The sequence below is a fragment of the Rhinoraja longicauda genome, chromosome 8, assembly GCF_053455715.1.
Source record: "Rhinoraja longicauda isolate Sanriku21f chromosome 8, sRhiLon1.1, whole genome shotgun sequence".
Lineage (NCBI taxonomy): Eukaryota > Metazoa > Chordata > Chondrichthyes > Rajiformes > Arhynchobatidae > Rhinoraja > Rhinoraja longicauda.
Genome location: NC_135960.1, coordinates 51,554,385 through 51,577,637, shown reverse-complemented (window position 1 = coordinate 51,577,637; position 23,253 = coordinate 51,554,385). Strand labels below are relative to the sequence as shown.

The 23,253-nt window shown below is 37.7% G+C and overlaps 1 protein-coding gene across 2 annotated transcripts in view; it reads right to left on the bottom strand.

The window, feature by feature from the left end:
- LOC144595965 (integrin alpha-6-like) overlaps positions 1–23,253 on the bottom strand; it is a 60,794-nt gene continuing 37,541 nt past the window's right edge. Inside the window, exons 7-26 of one of the 2 annotated variants that reach the window (XM_078403954.1) lie at positions 21,959–22,152; positions 20,588–20,676; positions 18,604–18,731; positions 16,234–16,329; positions 14,917–14,978; positions 14,664–14,830; positions 14,093–14,233; positions 12,910–13,028; positions 12,399–12,588; positions 11,800–11,880; positions 11,487–11,566; positions 10,669–10,743; positions 10,439–10,541; positions 10,077–10,250; positions 9,100–9,201; positions 8,894–9,016; positions 8,691–8,789; positions 6,887–7,012; positions 5,669–5,796; positions 4,333–4,460 (exon numbers count right to left, since the gene is read on the bottom strand). In XM_078403954.1, the coding sequence (XP_078260080.1) occupies positions 5,689–5,796; positions 6,887–7,012; positions 8,691–8,789; positions 8,894–9,016; positions 9,100–9,201; positions 10,077–10,250; positions 10,439–10,541; positions 10,669–10,743; positions 11,487–11,566; positions 11,800–11,880; positions 12,399–12,588; positions 12,910–13,028; positions 14,093–14,233; positions 14,664–14,830; positions 14,917–14,978; positions 16,234–16,329; positions 18,604–18,731; positions 20,588–20,676; positions 21,959–22,152 (2,257 nt within the window). In that variant the 3' untranslated portion in view covers positions 4,333–4,460; positions 5,669–5,688. Of the gene's footprint in view, positions 4,461–5,668; positions 5,797–6,886; positions 7,013–8,690; positions 8,790–8,893; positions 9,017–9,099; positions 9,202–10,076; positions 10,251–10,438; positions 10,542–10,668; positions 10,744–11,486; positions 11,567–11,799; positions 11,881–12,398; positions 12,589–12,909; positions 13,029–14,092; positions 14,234–14,663; positions 14,831–14,916; positions 14,979–16,233; positions 16,330–18,603; positions 18,732–20,587; positions 20,677–21,958; positions 22,153–23,253 lie in introns of both variants that reach the window. The other variant, XM_078403953.1, reaches the window with a different exon arrangement.

The following is a 23,253-nucleotide window of genomic DNA, read 5'->3' as shown; positions in this document are numbered from 1 at the left end:
ACTTTATTTCAGTTTGTAAAGGAAAACAGCAAATGGTCTTTTTGGAGGTCTGCTGAAGTTGAACAGCCCAAGTTGAAGTGTGTGCTCATTCAAACAGATCAACATTATTATGGATGAATAACCAGAGATGCAATATCACAATGATCTGTAATCATTTTTTTTTAAAGGTTAGTTGGAAAGTTTAGGTCAGTGTAGATATACAGCATGGAAACATGTCCTTCAATTCACCAACACTATGCTGACGTTCAAGCACCTGTTCATACTAATTCTACTTTCTCACTTTTTCATCCATTCCCTACTCGCTAGGTTCGATTTTACAGAGGCCAATTAACCTACAAACTCGCACGTCTTTGGGGTGCGGGAGGAAACTGGGGCACCTGCAAGAAACAAGGTCATAGGGTGAACGTACTAACTCCACATAGATAGCACGCGAAGTCAGGATCAAATCCGGGTCTCTGGCACTGTGCAACATAGCAAGTTTTGCATACACTGCAACAGAAAAACCATTCAAAAATTGAGCTTACAGTTGCTAAGAAACTTTTGAGAAAGAAAAGAAAGACTAGTCCACCACCGATTACCCTTGGTTGCAGAGCCTTTCTGGATTTTCCGTTTTGTTGGACCAGCGGAGGCCAAGGCCTCTGAGAGGAGTCCAAGTGTGCTGGAACAAGCCATTGAGGGACCGAGATACCGGACCGCAAAGTCAGCTATGGGAATGGATCTGCCAGCTCTGGCCAGGCTAGAGTTCCGGCCACAGGGGGCAAATTTGACCCATCATTCGGCACAGGAGTCCGGATGAAGTCGAGGTTGGATGCCTACCCCGCCTAGGTGACACATGGATTTACGAAGGGGAAATCATGCTTGACTAATCTTCTGGAATTTTTTGAGGATGTAACTAGGAAAATGGACAGGGGAGAGCCGGTGGATGTAGTGTACCTTGACTTTCAGAAAGCTTTCGACAAGGTCCCACATAGGAGATTAGTGAGCTCATGGTATTGGGGGTAGGGTACTGACATGGATAGAAAATTGGTTGGCAGACAGAAAGCAAAGAGTGGGGATAAATGGGTCCCTTTCAGAATGGCAGGCAGTGATTAGTGGGGTACTGCAAGGCTCGGTGCTGGGACTGCAGCTCTTTACAATATACATTAATGACTTCGATGAGGGATTAAAAGTAACATTAGCAAATTTGCAATGACACAAAGCTGGGTGACAATGTGAAATGTGAGGAAGATGCTATGAGGTTGCAGGGTGACTTGGACAGGTTGTGTGAGTGGGCAGATGCAGTGAAGAAAGCCAATGGAATGTTGGCCTTCATAAAAAGAGGAGTTGAGTATAGGAGCAAAGAGGTCCTTCTGCAGTTGTACAGGGCCCTGGTGAGACCGCACCTGGAGTACTGTGTGCAGTTTTGGTCTCCAAATTTGAGGAAGGATATTCTTGCTATTGAGGGCGTGCGGCGTAGGTTTACTAGGTTAATTCCTGGAATGGCGGGACTGTCGTATGTTGAAAGACTGGAACAACTAGGCTTGTATACACTGGAATTTAGAAGGATGAGAGGGGATCTTATTGAAACATACAAGATTATTAAGGGGTTGGACATGTTAGAGGTAAGAAACATGTTCCCAATGTTGGGGAAGTCCAGAACCAGGGGCCACATTTTAAGAATAAGGGGTAGGCCATTTAGAACAGAGATGAGGAAAAACTTTTTCAGTCAGAGAGTTGTAAATCTGTGGAATTCTCTGCCTCAGAAGGCGGTGGAGGCCAATTCTCTGAGTGCTTTCAAGAGAGCTAGATACTCTTAAGGATAGCGGAGTCAGGGGGTATGGGGAGAAGCCAGGAACGGGGTATTGATTGAGAATGATCAGCCATGATCACATTGAATGGTGGTGCTGGCTCCAAGGGCCGAATGGCCTACTCCTACACCTATTGTCTATTGATTCTAGGTCCTGTTTTATTGCCATGACCCATGGTAGAAAGGGTATCAGCCCATCTTTAGCTTATCCTATACCACTATCCCTCACAACCACTTCCCTCACCTCATCATTAAAACTGTCATGTTAGATAAATAAAGAAATGCCCAATATTTCATGAAAGTTAACTAGCAATGATGAAATTACAACTCAGAGAGGGTGAATCAGGGGATAATTAAAAATAATATGCAAAAATACAGGGGAAGAAAGCTCAAAGAACTTGTCCCCATGGCTTGCATTGCAAGGCAGATTTATGAAAAACGAAGACACTAAATATGCATCTTTCTCTTTGCTGAGCAATTATCATTTGCACCTAAAATCTACATTTCTATGCAGAGCTATAAAAACTTATCAAAATCCTGAAATACTTGTGTACCTTTATCTATTTGTTAAACAGCAAAATATGGCATCATATTTGTTCTGCTTAATCAAATATTATTTGAAATTATATCTGCCTATTGAAATTGTTTGATGGAATGGAAACAAGATCCATTTTCCAATGAGTTAGGGTGCAGGACTGAATCAGCCAAGCAACTGAGAAATCCTGGAGCCTTTGGTTCTGGAGTAATGCAATATTTTAATTTTTTTATTAATACTGTCCTTTGAATTCACCAATTATATAAAAATGTATGTCAATGTCTGGTTGAAAGAAATACCTTCAAATGTGCAAAATGAGACAAAGGACGACGAGAAAATGAATACAGTATCATGTGAATTTATAAACAAAGCAGAACTGCAAAATAAAAAAAAGACTATCATAACAGAAAGATGTTGATAAGGATACTGGAGAATCCATACAAATCCATAGTCTCCTCATTATTAGCCAGGAAACTTGTAAGTAAAAGGAAGAATTGCAACTTGAGCAGGTAATGCACTTCTTAATAGAACACTACAGGTAAAGAAAAATAATTGAACAAAGTAGAAATCTTCCTTAACAGATTTATCCATTGTTGAACATTGCTGGTTTGGGAGCAAGATTGAAACATGGATCCACAGGTCAGGGCAAAAGATAATCTATCTTTCAGATGGTATGTACAGTACATGCTCATGCATCAATTGTAACATGAATAATACTGAATTTAAAGACAATGTGAGAGGGACAGCTCAGATAATGACCTGCGATAAACACATTATTCACAAAATAAAAGCAGCAGACTATGAATCACACCCAGCACTTGTCCAAGGAAAAAAGTTAACCATTGACTGAACAACCAACCTCCAGTCTCAGTGCATTTTGTAAACTCCCTGTGATATGGGCATAGACACCATCCCTCCCAGTAAGCTTTCTTTTTCTCAAGCACTGTTCTTCCATAATAATTGGGTTAGTAGTACCTGCAACTGGCTGAGCACTCCCTTTCAATACTCTCTTGCTCCTCCAATATAATAGACGCATAATCACCACTCTTGGGCACAAAATACTTTTATACCATCTGTATATTTTTTCTTTCACAACCAGCAAACTCACCAACATACTTTCCTTTGCAATGTAAATATGTACAGTGTTATTAAAGTATTCTTGCTTAACTTTATGGTACAGAAACATTTATCCTCTGATATTGTAAAATAACAAATTACTTTTTTGGACAAAATGCTTTAAGAATCTGAATAAACTCCACAAGTTCATTAAATATTTGCCTCCCTTTTTCAGTAGAATGTGACGAGTGATTCTGAATAAAGCTAACTATAAGCAAATAGACAGTGCTTCATTAAGATATTACACCCATTTTATTCAGGTCTATATCTTGACTAAAAATATTGACCAAAGCAATAAGTTGTCCATTTCTAAAAGCAAGACAATATCACCCCCCGAAGGGAGATCTGTGACCCTACTATTACTAAAAGGACAATTTTATGACAAAATAAATACCAGGACATTCTAAAATATATAACTATTTACAAATCTGTACATTTTTTTCAAACTCTACATTTCTGTTCATCTGGGTCCTGGCAATGTCAATTAAAAATTGTTTGTTACAGCTGACAGATTTTAAAAAGCCTAAAGCCAAAATGTTGCTTAAATTCATTGGAAGTATTTTTTCACACCCGCATTCTGAAGCAGACACTAATTCAGTCTCACATTGCTGTACACTTGGTTTGTAAGGCACATCTTTAACACCTAAACTTGAAGCAGTCTAAAAAGCTATAAACACCAAAATGCATTCTGATGTAAAGGAGGGAGACATGCTGAGATATTGACGTGCAGAGCAGAAAGAATCTGCGTTATCAAGAATCGCCCTTTGTTGAAGAGAAACCAATGCACAATCATGCTACACCAATATGGATGAGTTGCTTTGGAGTCCCAAATTCAATTAGTTTAAGGCATTCGTTGATTTCTTAGGAGTAGCTCTCATTTTCTTGCCAAGTTGTCATCCATTGTTTCTTGCCTCTTTTCTTGCTTAATTTTTCATCCTCAAAGGGTCGCTCTTCTTTCCGGATTCGAACTGCATGGTACCGTGGAACACTATCTTCATAACGGGAACGTTTAAAAAATCCACACTAAATGTGAAGAGGCAATTAAAAGAATCAGTTGCTTATAATACTATACCCATGGGAATAATTCCGAGTGCATGCAATCCTGCTCAAGAATGCAATAGTTATTCATATTAAAAATTTATAGTAATAAAGTCAAAACCGCCATTAGCCCACAGCCTTGCAACACAGAAAGCAAAGAGAAGGCTTAAGCATAGATCTTTTCAAAGAACGTTAAAAATACAAGTCTTCTTGAGAAACAGTGGAAACAAATTGACTTGCAGCTCAGCAAGTTGATTGGTTCAGGAACAGCTCAACAGATTACGTTTTCAGTTAAAATTTCTGATGGAGACATGAGCAAAACATATCTTCACTTATTCCAAACTCATTGTTGCAGAATAATTACAGGAAATTTAAGGAATGAACTCCATCAAAAATATTTGTAACATAACAGAAGTTACTCTTTCCCACAATGAAATTTTTTTTTTCTTTCACCGATGACTCCAGCAAACTGAATTAATTTAAAAAATATTACTTTGGTGAAGAAAGATGGAAACTATAGAAGTCTTACTGATGTAATTTTAATAAATAATAATGAAATTATAAATCAAAAGCCTGAATGGTGGTTCAGAAAATACCACTATAAAAAGTACAATTTGCAAAGAAACAAATTAATGCTATACGTAGCATTTTTTACAGATAACTGCCAAAAAAAAATCATTTAAAAAAAAAACATTTCTGAGAGCTGGAATGCGCAAAAGAACACAAGTGTGGAAGTTCCCATATTCAGTAACCTAAAAGGCAAGCACCATTTCCCAAACAAGTTCCATGCAAAGAAGGCTGCAGCAAAGTTGCACAAATACTGAAAAGCTCCAATAAATATGACAGCATCCGTGTGTCTAACCAATAGTTGGGGACTGTGTTGGCTAATTCTTCTTTGTAAAGAATTACATTTTCAATTCAGAAATAATTAATATCAGTAAATCTAATTGTATAATTTAGAATTTTAAGTTATATATATTTAAAATGTTTCCCCATGTTATTTTTAATAAATCAGAATATTGTATTTCTATATATAATCCACACTCCAATAAGCAAAAGGTTATTGCTGTGTTAATGCTGTCAATCTGTGAGGTGTGTTCCTTTTGAGGAAAAGGAAGATTAAAATGATGCCAAGCTCCATACACCATGCCATTCCAATCCAACAATCAGAGACCAATGGACTGACTATTTACCAAATTAGTGACTGTCAACATTATGCATCAGTAGTAAGTCTTTCTTTGTCAGATGGCTGAACATCGATCTCAGCCTTGTTATACCTGGCGTCATAGTGGGAACCTTTGTTTTTGCCGAAGAAACCAAACTACAAGATACAATGTTTAAGAATCATTTTTGTCTGATGCCACTTACCAGTACACACTTGTTAAAATGTAGCACTTGTTGTTTTAACTTGTTAAAAGTTGCACACATACTGAAAATTTGCACAATTTCACAGAACACAACCAATCAAAAACAGAATCCTCAGATGTTTTTAAAATACATTTAAAATATAAGAACAGAAGAAATAAAGTTTACATTGAGTTTATAAATCACATTCATTACATGAACTCATTTAGACATAATATATAATTTATTTGTTTAAATTCATTTCAATGAGATTCAAAATCTCTAAATGTCCTTAATTTCCAATAATTATAGAATATTTCTAACTAATTTTAGAATTATTCTAAGACAACAAAAAATACTCTTATTTTGACAGCCACTAGGTCAGGCGACGTAGCCAATGTTCCTTTCAACAATTTTATAATCAGTTATACAGCATGGAAACAGCCCCTTTGGCCCAACTTGCCCACACCAACTAGTGCCCCCTCTGCACCAGTCCTACCTGCCTGCGCTTGGCTCATAGCCCTCTGAACCTATCCTATGTACCTGTTTAAATGTCCATTAAGTGTTAGGATAGTACCTGCCTTCATGATACCTTCCGCCTTTTAAATTTTGTTGGGAATGTTTGTGCCTCATCCTCCTTCCCCCTTCTATTGCACAATACACGAGCTGAAAGCCCGATGTTGGTTCTCACCACTTGAGTTCAGAGCAGCGCTTCCTCGCAAATTCTCTTTGGGCTACACAGGGAAGGCAAGAGCTGACATTGGCATATATGGGAATTAATTTTGGCCCAGAATGCGTGTTAAATAAGGGAGGTAGACACAAAATGCTGGAGTAACTCAGGTAACATCTGGGAGAGAAGGAATGGGTGACATTTCGGGTTGAGACCCTTCTTCAGACTGATTTTTCTTCCTACCTGTTAAATAAGGGATATCTACTATTGGCTGGTGTAAAGCAAACTGTGATCAACTATGATAAATGCCAAAATACCCTAAAGATTCCAGGTAGGTTTACCACAGTTACAGTAACTAGTTCTTCAATCTGTAGAATAAAAAGATAGAAGCACTCACCTTCCATAATAAAAATATTAAAAGTGCCAACAACAGAATTCCAGCCAGGATCGCAACAAAAATGATCCACCAAGGAATTCCAAAATAATGGCTCACTGTTTTTTCTGGAAATACTGTAACCCGTACCTGAAAGAACATTTAATAAAATTAAACATCACAAAAAAATGCTCCTTTTCATTGCTGGGTTAACCATCAGAAAAGCCACCGATCAAGTACATTAGCACAACAATATTACATTGGTCCTCACATCACAATCATTCATGCACACAAGGAACGGGTAAATTATTTCATAAGATATATTTACCAAAACCATCCTCCAGCAACCACTGCAAAGAAATAACAATAAACAACTCGAACATTTCAATCTTCAAATGAAAAATACAAGAAAATTATATACAAGGGGCTCTACGCAACAACACTTCTATGGGTAAACAAGACTTGATTAAGATTGAAATTCTTGAATTAGTTGAAAGCCTGAGATGTACTTCCTGAAGGCTTCTGCCATAATTTTTAGTTCGCTACTCTTCACTACTGCAGGCTACTTGTTTAGGGGAAGTTTAAATAATGTTCACTAAAATTCATTACTCTACCCAAATTAAAAACATTACTGATGTAAAAGGTTCCCTTCAACAACATTTACAAAATCTATTCATTGAGAAAAATCAGATTTTAAATAAAAATGAAATAATTAGTTTCCAAGTAGTCCTCAAAAGTCAAAGTGAGGCCCAACACAAATTGAAGAAATAGCACCTCATATTTCACTTGGACAGCTTAAAACCCAGCAGTATGAATATTGACAAGTAACCTTTGCTTTCCATCTCTCTCTCTCTCTCTCTGTCCATCCCCCATCATCGTTCGACTAGTTTCACTGTCCCGATTAAATTTTACTAAGTGTATGCCTCGTTGTCACCTTCACCTCAGCTAACAATGAACCATTCTACATTTTCCTTGATCATGGTCCCCTTTGATCTGTTGTTTTCACCCCCTACCCTTCCATATCTATGTGACTTGACATTATAGGATAACCGTCACCAGATATTGATGTTTACAAATCATCATTAAATCATTGCTAATTTGTAAAGATATGTCGTGCTGGGATCCTGTCAAAAGTGCTTGGATTTAAATCTGAATTGAAATCTCTAATATCGTATTTAAATAGCAGAGTGGAAGGACATTTGCCTGCTCTAAATTCAGCTCTTCAAAGACATCCAGCTCTCAAATCTGTCTTTTCACTAAAAGCTGAAGTAACTCAGCGGGTCAGACAGCATCTCTGGAGAAAAGGAATAGTTGATGTTTTGGGTCGAGACCCTTCTCCAGTGTAGAGAAGGGTCTCGACCTGAAACGTCACCTTTTTCTTTTCTCCAGAGATGCTGTCTGACCTGCTGAATTACTCCAGCTTTTTGTGTCTGTCGGTTTAAACTAGCATCTGCAGTTCCTTCCTACACTTTTTGCTAAAAACATTTGGTGTCATTGCATACAGTTTCACTGTGGGCTTGATACCCAAAAGTTTTCCATGTAGTGGCTGCATGTATGCCCCTTGCAGCCAACCTGCAAGTGAAAAGTTATTCACAAATCCTGTGCCTTTTGCCTTTTCTAACAACTCCCTAGTCATTAAAAATTTACAGTCAGTTGGACTCATAAATCTTCACTTCTTGAATTCAGTAATTATATGTAAATGATAATTCTATTCTATCAAGTGCAATGCTTTCAAATTAACTGGAGAAAATATTTTCAGAAAATATGCATTAATGACGTGTCTTAATTTCAAACATAATTTCTTCATAATTACTACAATGTTAATTACCTCAGTTTCTGCATTCTTAACTACAATGTTTTTGGCTTTAGATTCTACATTTATCGTGGCTTTAACAATGATGTCAAGATAGTTCAGTTTGGAAAATTCCTGCAAAACAGAATTAAACACATTTAATAACCAATATGTTAAAAGGAATTGTAAAGCCTCAGATTTATAAAAGGTTACTGCACACTGCTCAGAGATATATTTACCTCGAGGAAAGTGCTGTTCCATAGTCGTGAATGCAAGACCAGGAATGCATTGCTATCAAGACCTCTGAGGGGACACTTGATATTAACACATTTAGCACTAGCACGCTTATGCTGGCCACATTCCTGTGGAACATCAAGGTGAATAGTCAGTTTTGAGATGGAAAGAAATATTCCAATTCAATTATTAAAGTAACACCTGCACTTACCAGAGTTGTATACTTGCTTTTACCTGTGAAGAAAGGAGAAACTAATCCTGTATTCTTATTGTCCTCAAGTTCTCTTCTCTTTCTTGATTGGATTGGAATTTCCTAGAACAAAATAATTGAGTAAATTGCGACGGTCACAAAATGTTTTGTAAATTAAGCCTGTAATTATGGAATGTGTTATTCATGTTATTTTCACAAAGGATCATAATTTAGATAATGCATACTTAAATGTTCAGGATTTCAGTTTTCATTTAATAATTTTTGTTAATTATTAAACTAGATAATATTTGTCCTTTGATAATAAACCACATTTAAACAGTGGTAGGTATGTGTAGAAAGGAACTGCAGTTGCTGGTATACACCGAAGATAGACCCAAACTGCTAAGAGTATCTCAGCGGATCAGGCAGCATCTCTGGAGATAAATTATGCATGATGATTCGGTTCGGGACCCATCTTCAGATTAAAGTATGCCTATTCAAAAAATCTTTATAGCTCAAGGGACAAGAAGATAGAGATTCGATTTCCAACATGCCAAGTTATCTTGTGCAATCCAAATGTGCACTTTTGGGTTTCAGACTCTGATCACATGGGTGATCAATATGATTATTTGGGCTTTTATGACTGTTTACCTTCTATTATATTTTTACCATCCTCTGAAAGTTAAATACATATCATTTTAATAAAACTTAATTTTCATCCTCTCATCCCTACCACTATTAAAATGCAGTTTTATTTTAAAGACAAACATTATTTGGATTAAAAATTTACAAAACATTAAATGAAAACTGAAATCTTGAGCATTTAGGTATGCATTCGCTGAATTATAATTCTTTGTGAAAATAACAAAAAATGCATGTAGTGCAAACACTCAAATAAATCAGTGACAGGTCAACTCAGCATGAAAGAAATATATTTATTTCTGCAGAAATAACTTAAGTCAACCTCATCTTTAAGCAAATAGTCAACAACAAATTACCTTCAAGTTTAGTTTGTTAATCTCACTGCTAGGCTGACAAGATACAGAATCAATGCCTTTCGAGTCAATTCTCGTCAAATAGAGTAGCCATTTTCCATTGTAAATCTCCTTTGGCCACATGATTTGAAGCCAAGCATCGTCCAGAGTTTTAAGTGATCTTCCCAAATTAATAATCTGTGGAAGAATAAAAGTATCCAGTGTAAATATCAGGCTTCCATTGTTAACTAAAGCAGCTGCTGTGAATCTCAACACACAACGCTATTCTGTTAAGATGGACAATTTTAAATTAACTACGCATAATTTGGATTAAAATCACAAACGATATTAACTGTATTTTTCTTTACAGATGTTACCACACTTACCCTGAACTCATACTGAATCAAACTTCCTACATCCTCTTCAGTCTCCATAGCACTCTCACCCATTTTTGAACCTCCAAAATACACCTGAGATGGTTTTGCAGCACTGTTCAATAAGAAATACAATTATTTGTTTATATTTTATTATAGTTTCTTCTATCCAGCAACACAAATACAACACTGAGAATATACTTGCATCCAAAATAAGACTAGAGGAAAGATTTCTTTCTCACCCAACTATGGACAAGAGTAGTTCAACCACTACTCTAGCGATGGCGATGGATGACCGATTAACCTGTTCACTGGTCCTGTAAGTGGAAATGAAAAGCTTAATTACAAATTACCAAATTGATTTAAAAAAATTAGTTTAGATTCCCTGACAACTCATTTGAGCAAAGAAGAAAGCGGTGAAGCCAGACAAAGCAGAGTAATCAAATATCAGTTTTAAATTGGGATTGGCACTCAATTTTGTTTTTAGAACTATCATTGGGAAAAGTTGTAATTCCCTGTCTTAATCTCTAACCAGTATCAGTGATAAGCAAGGCAGGAAATTAACTGTTGGTTTATTTACTCAAAGTAAATACAAATGCATCAGTTATACTGCCATTCCATTTTACCAATGTGTTACTAGACATTACCTTGCAGATATTTATTTAGCTTTATTTTAGGTGAGAACCCGAGGAGAAACTTTTTCAAACAAAGGGTGATGGGTATATGGAATGAACTGCCAGGAGGTATTTGAGGCAGATAGGATAACAAAATTTAAAAGACATTTGAACAGGTACATGAATAGGAAAGGTTTAGAAGAATGTGGGCCAAACATAGGCAGGTGGGACTAATGTAGATGGGGCATCTAGGTTGGCATTGGCAAATGGGACCTAAGGGCCTGTTTCCATGCTGTAAAACGCTATAAAATGCAGGCTTCAAGATTCAAAAATTCAGAATATATTAACTGTGCACTTCGGAAATAAAATTTCAATCTATTGCATCATCAATAACTGCAATTTTTAATCTATGTATAAACAAAGTACAAATGTGTAATTTGCTTTACGTTTCAAGCTGCAGGTTGATGCTAAGGTTTCCAGTGTTCAGTGTAATTCCAGCTGTACTCATGATCAAGTGGAAAGTAACCTAGAGATCAAAATCATCATTGTATTAGATGAACATTTCACTCAAATTTTACTGTACCTTATGGTACATGTGACAATAAACTGACCTTAAAACCTTGAAACATTTAACATAAATCAACACCCTGTATAAATTATGTTTGTCTAATTCAGGACACAGATAAACACAAATTTTCATATTTTATAGCTATTATGTATAATATATACATCATGAAATATAAAAGGAAAATAGCATACCTCTGATCCACGCTTTAAAGGATTTCCCAAATCACACTGTGCTTGAGATCCATTTTGATTTGCAGTGCATGATACTTTGTCCTAATTTAAAAACAGGAAATAATATAAAAGTAAGTCTCTGTTACTGAAAGCAATCAATTAAAAGGTAACAAATGCAAACATCCAATAAAATTAAGCAGTTGTTAGCAGGGAAATATACTGTTCTGTGTAGCATTAACTGATCTCAACCGGAGCATCCCGTCCCATTCCCAGCCTGTAGTATGCCAACTGGTGTTACTTGAAACTGGTGTATTTGGTGGAAGTGAAGAGGTGGAGGGAGAAGATAAAGAAATAAGTCAGGACTCTGATTTTCATCCTGCCTAATACGTAGCATCGCACCTATATATTAGACAAGGACAAACTAGAACCATGTGATGAAAGTTAAATCCCTTGAGAGTTTATGTACTCCCTTCTATCCAGCTAAAATATGCTTACCTGGACACGGTGTATGGGTCTGCTTGTATTAATTTATTCACCTTCCAACCAAAGACAATTTTGGGAGTGGCCAAATAAGCAAATTTTGGACAAGGTGTGTAAATGAAGAAAGTTGAAATCCTCACCTGATTTGGGGATGATACTCGATATGCAGAGTAAGTCAATGTAGGTGGAAATGTTGCAGTCAAGTGAGCCTCATGCGCATCATCCCCATCTTTCTTTGGATTTTTTGGATCAGATGGCTTGTTAGAAACAGTTATTTCCAGTACGATATCCTTTTGGTCACTTAATTTAAATACTGGCAAACCATTCTTCCTAAAGAAGTAACAACAAAAATAAATGATTGCATACTTCCCTCCACATCAATGAACAAAGTTAAAAGGTTTATCCATGCTCTGTGGGTTGCCTATCTTCAGTACTTAATCTTTTTTACATTTATTGCAAACACTTCTTTCTTAAATAAGCTTCAATGTTATTATCTGATCTATTATACTTAAACAATTCTCACAAGGGGAAAAATTCCTAGCTTGTAACTGCACTGTTGAAGATCTAGTCAAATATAGCAATATTTGATCAAATATATAATATTGGTAAAATGAAAAATAAAATAACAAATCAAATTTAAAATAAACTTACACTTGTAAAGGAACAAATTGGTCCTGTTGTTTTTCAACTCTGGAGCCAAACCGGTATTTTAGTTGAAGATTACTCTGGCATATGTGGTCAGATCCACAACCTTCCTTCAAAAACTGGATCTGTATTAAAATCACAACCAAGGGAATCCATGCTGTATAATATTGTAATATTTGAATGAAACAAGCTTACTAAAGCTACATAGTGAGCATCCAGAGGCCTCAACCTCATCCATGATTGATTGGATAGCTCAGATTCAAACATCTACATTGCAGCCAAAAACAACATGTAGGCGCCTTAAATTGATAAATGTATAATACCTACACAATAAACATAACTAAACTTTACTTCCATATACCTCAGGGCATGAGAAATAGCACCATGAGTAGGCAACTCAGCCACTTCATACTTGGCTGACCCAATGAGTTTAGTTTAGAGATACAGCATGGAAACAGGCCCTTCGACTCACTGAATCCATATTAGTTCTATGTTATCTCACCTTCTCATCCATTCCCTACACATGAGGAGTAATTTGCAGAGGTGAACTAAAGTACAAACCTGCACGTCTTTGTGATATGGGAGGATCTTGGATCAACTGAGGGAAACCCAGGGAGTCATGCAAACTCCACAAACAGCACCTGAGGTCAGGATCAAACCCAGGTATCTGATGCTCAGAAAACGGCACGGTAGCGCAGCGGTAGAGTTGCTGCTTTACAGCGAATGCAGCGCCGGAGACTCAGGTTCGATCCTGACTACGGGTGCTGCACTGTAAGGAGTTTGTACGTTCTCCCCGTGACCTGCGTGGGTTTTCTCCGAGATCTTCGGTTTCCTCCCACACTCCAAAGACGTACAGGTATGTAGGTTAATTGGCTGGGTAAATGTAAAAATTGTCCCTAGTGGGTGTAGGATAGTGTTAATGTACGGGGATCGCTGGGCAGCGCGGACTTGGTGGGCCGAAAAGGCCTGTTTCCGCGCTGTATATATATGATATGATATGATGAAAATCAAATCTTTGTAAGATAGTATTTTTTGTAGTTTGATGAGTTTGCCGAGAAGACAATTTCTTTGGTTCATTCTTCTATTGTGAGTATTGAATATTCAAACAAAAATAAATTGTTTTATGGTTTGATTCACTGAACAATAGAGAAAAAAAATCTGATTATTACTTAAAAATCAGACCACTAACCTTTGAGACTGTGGGCTCACTCTGTTGGAGGACAGGAGGCAAGTCAATTAAGTTAGAATTCTGCCTTTTCTTGCGCCTAGATTGTTTGATCTTTACTTCAACTGATATGGTAATCGGGCGCAGTTTATCTCTAATATTGTCCTGAAAATATGAAACAAAAACAGTGTGCAGTGACATAACTGTTGTACCTCGGGAAGCAGATTGTTTTGATATAAACCACAACTTGCCGACGTACCAAAAATTAACTTAAGTATTATGTTTTAAAGATAGCGCAGCTACCATTAAGTTCCATGGATGGAATACAAGGAACTGCACTTGCGCAAAACACAAAGTCAAACAGTATCTGTGGAGAGAATAACAGGCGACATTTCAGGTCTTCAAACTTCTGGAAAATGAGGGATGGGAGATGAGTGTAAGGAGGAATGGAAAAGAGAAGAAGATTCTGAAGAAGGGTCTCAATCTGTAACGTCACCGATCCATGTTCACCAGAGATGCTGCCCGACCTACTGAATTACTGCAGGCATCAACATTCTAAGTCTGACTCAAATGTTTACTATTGAAAAGTTCTCACCTGAAACCGCAGCCGCTGAGTGACACACGCCCTTTTGTTTTGCTTGTCTAGTATAATAGTGCCCACAACCCGATTCTCCTGATCGTTCGGTTGACCAAGAAAGAAGACTCTCGATTGCAGACTCAGTTTTTTTCTCTCAGTGTCAGCTTCAAGCTGGTAGTTCACAGCTAAACAGGGAATTAAACATTTTCAAAACTCAATCACCAAAAAGAAAAAGGGCAAAAAAAGAGATGGTACATTTTCTTTCACTTACTTATCCTGGGATTGAAATTATTGGGGTAAGCTGTGTACTTAAAACATGCCTCGATGGTCACACTGCAAAAGAAACACCAAGGAGCATAACAGTCATCAGTTAGTTCCAATCAGAAAGAAGAGTTAATGAAAAACAACTAGAACAAAAAAAATGAGTCTGTGGTCACCAAATATAACTAACTATACCCTGCAAAAGCAAAATAGAAAGACACAAAAAACTGGGGAGGCTGGAATCTTGAGCAAAACACAATGGCTGGAGGGTCTCAGGCAGCATCAGTAAAAGGAAATGGCCTGATGACGTTTTGGATTGGGACCCTTCTTCAGACTGGAGAAAGGTCCTGACATGAAAGGTCACCTGTTCATTCCCCCTCCACAAATGCTGCCTGATCTGCTAGTACTTCGTGTTTTGAATGAAAGAGGTGCCTTTTCTAGCATTATGATCAATGGTGTTTGAATTTGGCAGCATTACTTTCTACTGATTTGGCAAATATGAATTAATCCATAGAGTTGTGTCGACTTGTCTCCAAAGTAATGGTGTATACAACACCAGGGCATGTTTCCTGATGTTGTTTACATCCATAATAGTGTTTCCAGTATTTCAATTACTTTCTACCATCTTCAAGCTTTATACTTTTCTCCAATGGCTCAGTCACTGGTTCACACAAATGTTCTGTGCTATCTGACCTCAACCTTGCCTTGAAGCACGATAGCATGTCAAGCCCAAGCCTTCATTTTTATTCTCATATCTCCTGCCTAACAAACTGAATCCCAGGTCAGGCTACCTTATCAATTTACTTCCATCTCTCCGAGTGCTGCCAGTCAGTCCATGATTACTCTGTCTGCAGTTTCCAGCCCAGGTTTCATTCTTTTTACGATACAGTGTGTTCATATTCAGAATGAATGGATTGAGATTTAGAATGTGAATTTCTGTTTTGTGCCTTCCTTGAACTGGAAGATGAAATCAACATTCAAATTGTGAGGGACCTACACATGACGCTCATTCATGTATTTTGGAGTTTAATTAATCTGTATATTTTGTCTTGAAAATTGGCAAATTTCCACATTGGTAAAGAGATGTTTTTGATTTGAAACAGAGACTTTGTATATCCAGCATCTACCAGAGATTACCTTCATCTTAAAAGGCTTACTGTGAACTCTGCTGTATTGGACACCTTGCCCCCTACATCTAACCCTCTTCCCCACCCATACTACCCGTTACCCCATTAGATTCTATATCATGGCAATTAGACTAGTGTAGTCAAAGCAGCTTGAAAGCTTACATTCATGTAGATGCTCGCTTATACTTCTAATTACTTACCAAATTCCTTGCCCACCAGGGCAATTGTTTTCATTAATATTAATGTTCTTGGGTGTAGTAGTAACTGTTTTCTCAATATTTATAACAGGTCGAGCTCTGAGAAAAAAAACAACAACAATGGTTTCGTAGAGCAAGTGGCCTTAAGATTCATTAGTCTGTGAAAACTTGCTAAAACGGTATCGAGGACTACACCTGCACATCCAGGACAGTGAACATCTTTCATGCATGCACTTTGTGCAAGGGATTTGTGCAATTACAAGACCCAAAACATCATGTTTTTCCTCCTCAGCAAACACTGACCACTAGTAATTTCAGGAGTCTTGTGTACCAGCTGTAACTGAGAATGACGACCGACTTCACACCAGATCTCTTTATGAGGAGGAAGTTGCATCTGCAGCAACCATGGCACAAAAGGAACAGGGATAGACATTCCGATTCATGGACACTGCAGATTGTGTTGGAAGAAGTTGCCACCAGAAGTAGGGTATTAGGTAGAAATAGTGTCAGTCAAGAGAAACCAGTACCTGAAGTGGAGAATGGGGTTTAATGCCTCATAAATGTGTATGGGGTTAGTGGAAGATCAGCAAACCCCATCTGACAAACACTGCACTATTATACTTGCACACTTAGCACTATTTGAACACTTGCATTAACATATCTCACACCATGCACACAGTTCTAGCTACTCAGCCATCTGATGACTGACAGGCGAGTTTGTCATGAAGCTGTTCTATTTAAATGCAATTGCACCGTCAGGTTGTGGCCTGGGCAGTTTTAAAGCAACAACAATACCGAAGATGTTTACTGGCACTGCAACAAAGATAACTCTGAGATTCAATTTGTAAAATATTGCAGCAATTAAACTGTGCAGATGTTTCTGGAGGACATAATATCACTCAATACCAATAAACCATGCCATGCACGGCTGTTTATAGGGCCAATGCTATAGACTGTTGTACAATGAAATTATCATGCCATATTTCTGGGCATCTTATCGTATCATATCATATATATACAGCCGGAAACAGGCCTTTTCGGCCCACCAAGTCCGTGCCGCCCAGCGATCCCCGTACATTAACACTATCCTACACCCCACTAGGGACAATTTTTACATTTTACCCAGCCAATTAACCTACATACCTGTACTGTTAATTGGTAAAGCACACCAGGCAAATGTGAATAGAATGAAAGCTTAGAGCTTGTAAACTATACTGGATTGTATATTTTCTACATGTAAAATTTCTACATGCCCCAGTATATCTGAATCTGGTAACAGAGGAGCTTCTGGGCAATAATTTAGCAATGTAGACCCTGCCCAATAATCCACTCCTTTTGGTCATCTGCTGTCTAACTTATGCGTTGAGAAACCCATAAGTACTAGAGTTTCAATATTTGCTCCATTCAGACTCTCTAGTCCCATCATCCAATCTCCAAAAATGACGCCTTCTCAGGAGTTGCAACATCTGCCATTTTACCTCTTCCCATCATCCAGCAACCCAAATAACTCTTCCAGGCGAAGCAGCAATTCACAACAACTTATTCCAATCTAGTGGCCTGCATTTGCTGTCAATCAGTGATATCACCATTGTGAGCACAAAACAAGTACAGATACTCCTCTAATTGTATGACCATTTTGCATTCAGTCCAGAGGGGTAACACCAAGCTTCCATATACCTGCCACTGTAATTCCACCTCCAACTCACTCTGACCTAACAGGGCCTACTGCACTGTTATAATGAGGTCCAATGCAAGTTTGAGGAACAGCGCAACAGCTTTGATTTTGGCATGCTGTAATTTTCCTGACTCAATTTTAAATTCAACAACATGAAGCAACTTGCTTTCTCTGCCTGTATCAAAATTGGTGATTTCTTTTGTAGATCAGCAATCTATAAATTGGTTCATTTTTCTCTCTCATCCAGCATGAACTGGCCTGACTGCAGGACGTTTCCTACAGCTCTCCATTTCTCAGCCCTTAAAATTATTTGTTTGTTTGTTTTCTCCTCCTCTCTAACTGTCCATCTTTCACACTCCTTTGCTTGTGTTCTCTCACTCCAACTGCCCTTTTTCACCCCTTCAACCAGATTTCATTGCTGTTTGTTCCTAGGCAACCCTGGTCTCACCCCATCAACAACATTCCTTTTGTCCCATCCATCCCTCCCCACACGTTTTTCATCTTAAAATTAACTTCCTCAGTTCTGACAAAGGTATTAAACTGCCTTTTTCTAAATCTGTCTCTCTTTCCACATATGTTATCTGATCTGCTGAATGGTTCCAAAGCTTGCTAAATTTTCAAAAGCAAAATATTTCAGAATTGAAAATGTTGTGGGATCCTTATATTACACTATATGGTTGATGAGCAAAGCATCTCACCTGTATATAAAGACTGCATCACTAAGTGATCCAACAGCCATGTCAGGATAGCGGTTCCCATCTAGATCCATGTTGCCGGCAAGAGAGTAGCCGAAGTGCTTGACAGATCGGTCTTTCGCATCAAGGATCTGGTTTATTTGAAACAATTACATTTTATTATTACTTTATCAGTTAAAGAACTAAATCATGCATCAACTTCAAAATGCCAGGAGCTGAATCTCTGATTACCTATTTTCCACCATTAACTATACTTCAAAATATACCTCAAAGTATGTAAAGCTTTGGCATGCCCTGGGGTCATGAAAGATGCTATTTAAATTGGTGTAGCACAGCAATTGAATTGCTGCTTTACAGCGCCAAGGACCCAGGGTTGATCCTGACTACAGATGCTGTCTGTGCCGAGTTTGCATTTCTCCCTCTTGACTGTGGGTTTTCTCCGGGTGCTCCAGTTTCCTCCCACATTCCAAAGGCGTGCAGGTTTGTAGGTTAAATGGTTTGTGTAAATTGTCAGTAACGTGTAGGATAGAACTAGTGTATGGGTGATCATTGGGCAGCTTGGACTCAGTAGGCCAATGGGCCTGTCTCCACGCTGTATCTCTAAACTAAACTAAGATTCTTCAATTAATAGTATCGCTCTAAAAACAGTGATGTTGTTAATAATGAGGAGGAAAGGTGCAGACTATGGAATAGCATTGATCAGTTGCTAAAATTGGCAAAAAATAATGGCAGAGAGAATTTAATCCTGTTAAGTGCAATGTGAGGAGTAATTAAGAGTGGGACACACACAGTAAATGGTGGGATACATGGGAATATTAAGGAAAAGTGTGCCCTCAATATATAAATCCAAGGATCCCTGAAGCACAGGAATATAAAATGGTGAAAGCAGCATAATTGATGCTCGCCTTCATTAGCAAGGTCATAGAGCACAAGAACAGAGATACTTTGGTTAGGTCACAGCTGAGGTACAGTATACTGTTCTGGTTGCTATAATAGAGGAAGGGCAGGATTGCATGAGAGAGGGTGTGGAGGAGATTCACTAAGATATTGCACAGGCTGGAGTGTTTCAGTTATGAGGAAAGATTGACTAGATGGGGCCTGTATTTCTTGGAATGGAGGAGGCCAAGGAGGGGTGAGATGGAGGAAACGGATAAAGAGCAAAATTATGAGAAACATGGATAGGGTGGATTGAAAGCAAGCAAAATACATTCTTACCAGATGGAGACTCGGGTTTCATGTAAACAAGTCAGATGAATATTAAAATAGAATGTGAAAATACAACAGTAAACCCATACTCACACTCCAATACTGGAGTTAATTTTGACTAGACTACCAATTTATTACCGTTAAAATATACTATGCCTTATTACAATGTAGAATAAAGGGACCATTTGAAATCTAGTGTAACTGTTTCAGTTGGAATGGCAAGACCTTTAATGCATAGGAGGTATTTAGGCTGGCAATTTCAACATTAAAACACTCTCTAGGCTAACTCATAACTCCCAATATCCTTTGATATGAACTGTGACCATGAAGTTGTCTGTCAAAAAAATAAAGCAAAAAAGTTCTGAAATACAGCCGCCATCCAAAATACATAATCACATGACTGATATGCATCAAAGTTACACCCAAGCAAAAAAATGCCCTACAGTTTAACTTCTTTATTCCTTTAGATTCAATCCCCATTCATCTGCAGTAAATTTCTGACAATGGCAAAGCTAGTTATAATTACAATTCAATTCACAGTAAATGTTAAGCCAACATTTCGTTTTGGTTACATACTCACACAATAGGTACTGCAGCCAAATTACTTGCTCACAGCTGATCAATTCACTGTATTATCTACTGTTATAAATAACCCATGTTAAATGTTCAACAGGATAAAATCAGACATTATAACTTTGTTGTAAAATTGAAATAATTGGTTTTCTGAACAGTAACAAATCACAAGCCTCTAGTAATATAAACATCAGTTAAAAATCCTTACCTGAGCTGGGATTGTATTTATTCCAGAACTAGACCCATGGTATATAAAAACTTTGCCATTGCCATCATAAGGTGCTCCAACAGCAATATCTGAAGGCGGATTGGCAGAATAATTAGCACCTGCTTTATGAACAGCCACCAAGTCTTACACAGCACATGTCACAGTGAATTAAAGAACAAAGATAAAAAGATGACTACATCACATAGTAGTTAGCACTGTGGTATAGATTGTTGTACTGATTCAATGTCAGGTTCTATTTTTGCTGAAATCTGTGACTTTTCAAAGTTATATGAAAATGAACAGGCTTTGACCAATCTAATTAAAAGTTATCATAAGATCATAAGTGATAGGAGTAGAATGAGGTAGAAAGTCTTTGGTCCCCTGATGAAGTAAGTCATGTGCAATTATCATTGACACCCTGTGGACCAAGAGAGTGGTGGCAGATATAGTGGACTACATATCAGAATCACATGACATATGCGGTAGAAAGTTAACCTCATGAACATCAGCAATTACTTTTAGGCAGAACTGGATACAATTGTAAGAATTATCTGCCGAATGTGGGATTTATTGTGATCGGAGCAGTCGTGTTTTGGAAGTGGTAGTCAACAAAGCCAAGTAGACACAGTAAACCCTCGCAATAACGGGCCTCTATAACAGATTTCAGTTGTAGTGGGTCGAGGCTCCTGTTGCACCCCTCCCCCCCACTTCCGCCAATGACCCAATAAGATGGCACCATGTGGCATCCTTCCAGTTGCGTGAGCGGAGAGGGCAAGCAGCTTGAAGGCAACGTGGGTACCAGCCCCATCCCTGGCGCACCATGTGTGGGGCCGGAGGCTCTATAGCTCCCAGGCCCAGCAAATACACACTTGTTTAGCCCCCATCCCCTCCCGATGCCACTTTTCTTCCATCCTGGCTTTAGGTTAAACTTTCCCCCCCCCCCATTTATAGCGAACAATTAACAATAACGGACACCATCCTTCATCCCAATGGTCCATTATTGCAAGGGCTTACTGTATTTATCTTCAACAAATGGGAATGCTTTTAGAGTATGATTCAATTGCACTTGGAAAATGCAACATAAATCAGTTTTACGATGGCAAGATGTCTGAACACATCCCACCATTTTATATTTAAATACATGTTTGTATTTTGAATGCATTATAAATGCTTACTAAGGAAATTTCTATTAAGATGCAAATATAAAATTATGTTTAAGAAAGTAATACTGTTAGTTGTAAAAATACATACAAGTGCAAGCTATATATTTTTTATTGGTTAACTACATTTATTTATATACATGTAAAAAGCACAAAAAATCCATTTAATTAAATACAAGCTATTTCTTACAGGTTACAGCTATGATATTACCTGGATATCCATCCTGGTCAATGTCACCTATATTCTCAACTGCTAATCCGAACATGGAGTCCTTAGTACCATTTAATCGAATGAGTTTGGATTTATCCCAATTCCCTTTTTCATTAATATAAACATATGCAGCCCCACCAATTTCCGCTTCTCTATCAAAGAACTGAGGTGCTCCAACCACAAGATCCTGCCAGCTGAGGGGAGAAAACTCGTTAAAGTACAGAAACAAACTTCAGTCACCTTTTGACAGTTTCTCCATCTTATTAACAATGCACACACGCCATTCTGATGCTAGCAGCTGTACAGACCCACCATTACACTTCTCTAATATTGTTATATTTGCTCAATTTCTATTGATTGCGACTTCATTGTATCAGGAGGCAATTATATGATCCCTCCATGGGGAAGAACATTTATTCAGTATTATATTTATTCAGAATTTATACCATCAACTAGGTTACAAAAACTAGATTTTAAACTCGAGTTGAATTCAATTACTAACACAACTTATTTTACAATGGAAATGCTTATATAACCATATCATAAAATCTGGCTGACCAGTTGCTTTTTCCATTATAAGCCACCTAATTTAATGCTGAACTCTTTCTTCGCTTTATCAAACCAGTATTCAATTCCTTTCTAAAAGATCCATGGTCCTACCCCACCTCTAATATAAAACAATGACCCACTCCACCTTCCTTCTAAATAAAATGCTCACCAGGTATTGGTGAGCAAGGGGCAATATCTTAAGGACTTGTAATATAACATTACAAATAATGATTGGGTTACAAAACTCCATCTCAAAATGCTTGATAAGCACCTTTCTAGAGCAGTCACATTTCCTACATTACAACAGCGCTTACACTTTAATATGTACTTTATTAGCTGAAGAGTATTTTTGGAATGTTCTGAATTGTGTTGTATAAATGCTAGTTTTTTTCCTTCTGTCTGTAAAAAAAATTATTCTAAAGGATGATCATTTATCCGCACTAGTTGTTATGCCAGCAGATGGCATCCTGATTTGTTTTTTGAATGCTAATAGGTAATCATGTTAACTTCACACCCTGCACTCTATTTGACTTGAACAAAAAAATAATTGCTAGAGGTACTCAGTAGGTTAAGCCACATCTGCGGAGTAAAACGGATGGACAATGTTTCGAGTTGAAATCCTCCTTCAGTTACTATAATTATCCTGTAGCAAGTTGCAGTGTATGTTCCTAGTCATTAGATTAAAGGAAGGATCTGATAACACTAGAGATGGCACTGAGTAGATTCACAAACTAGATTAGGTTAGT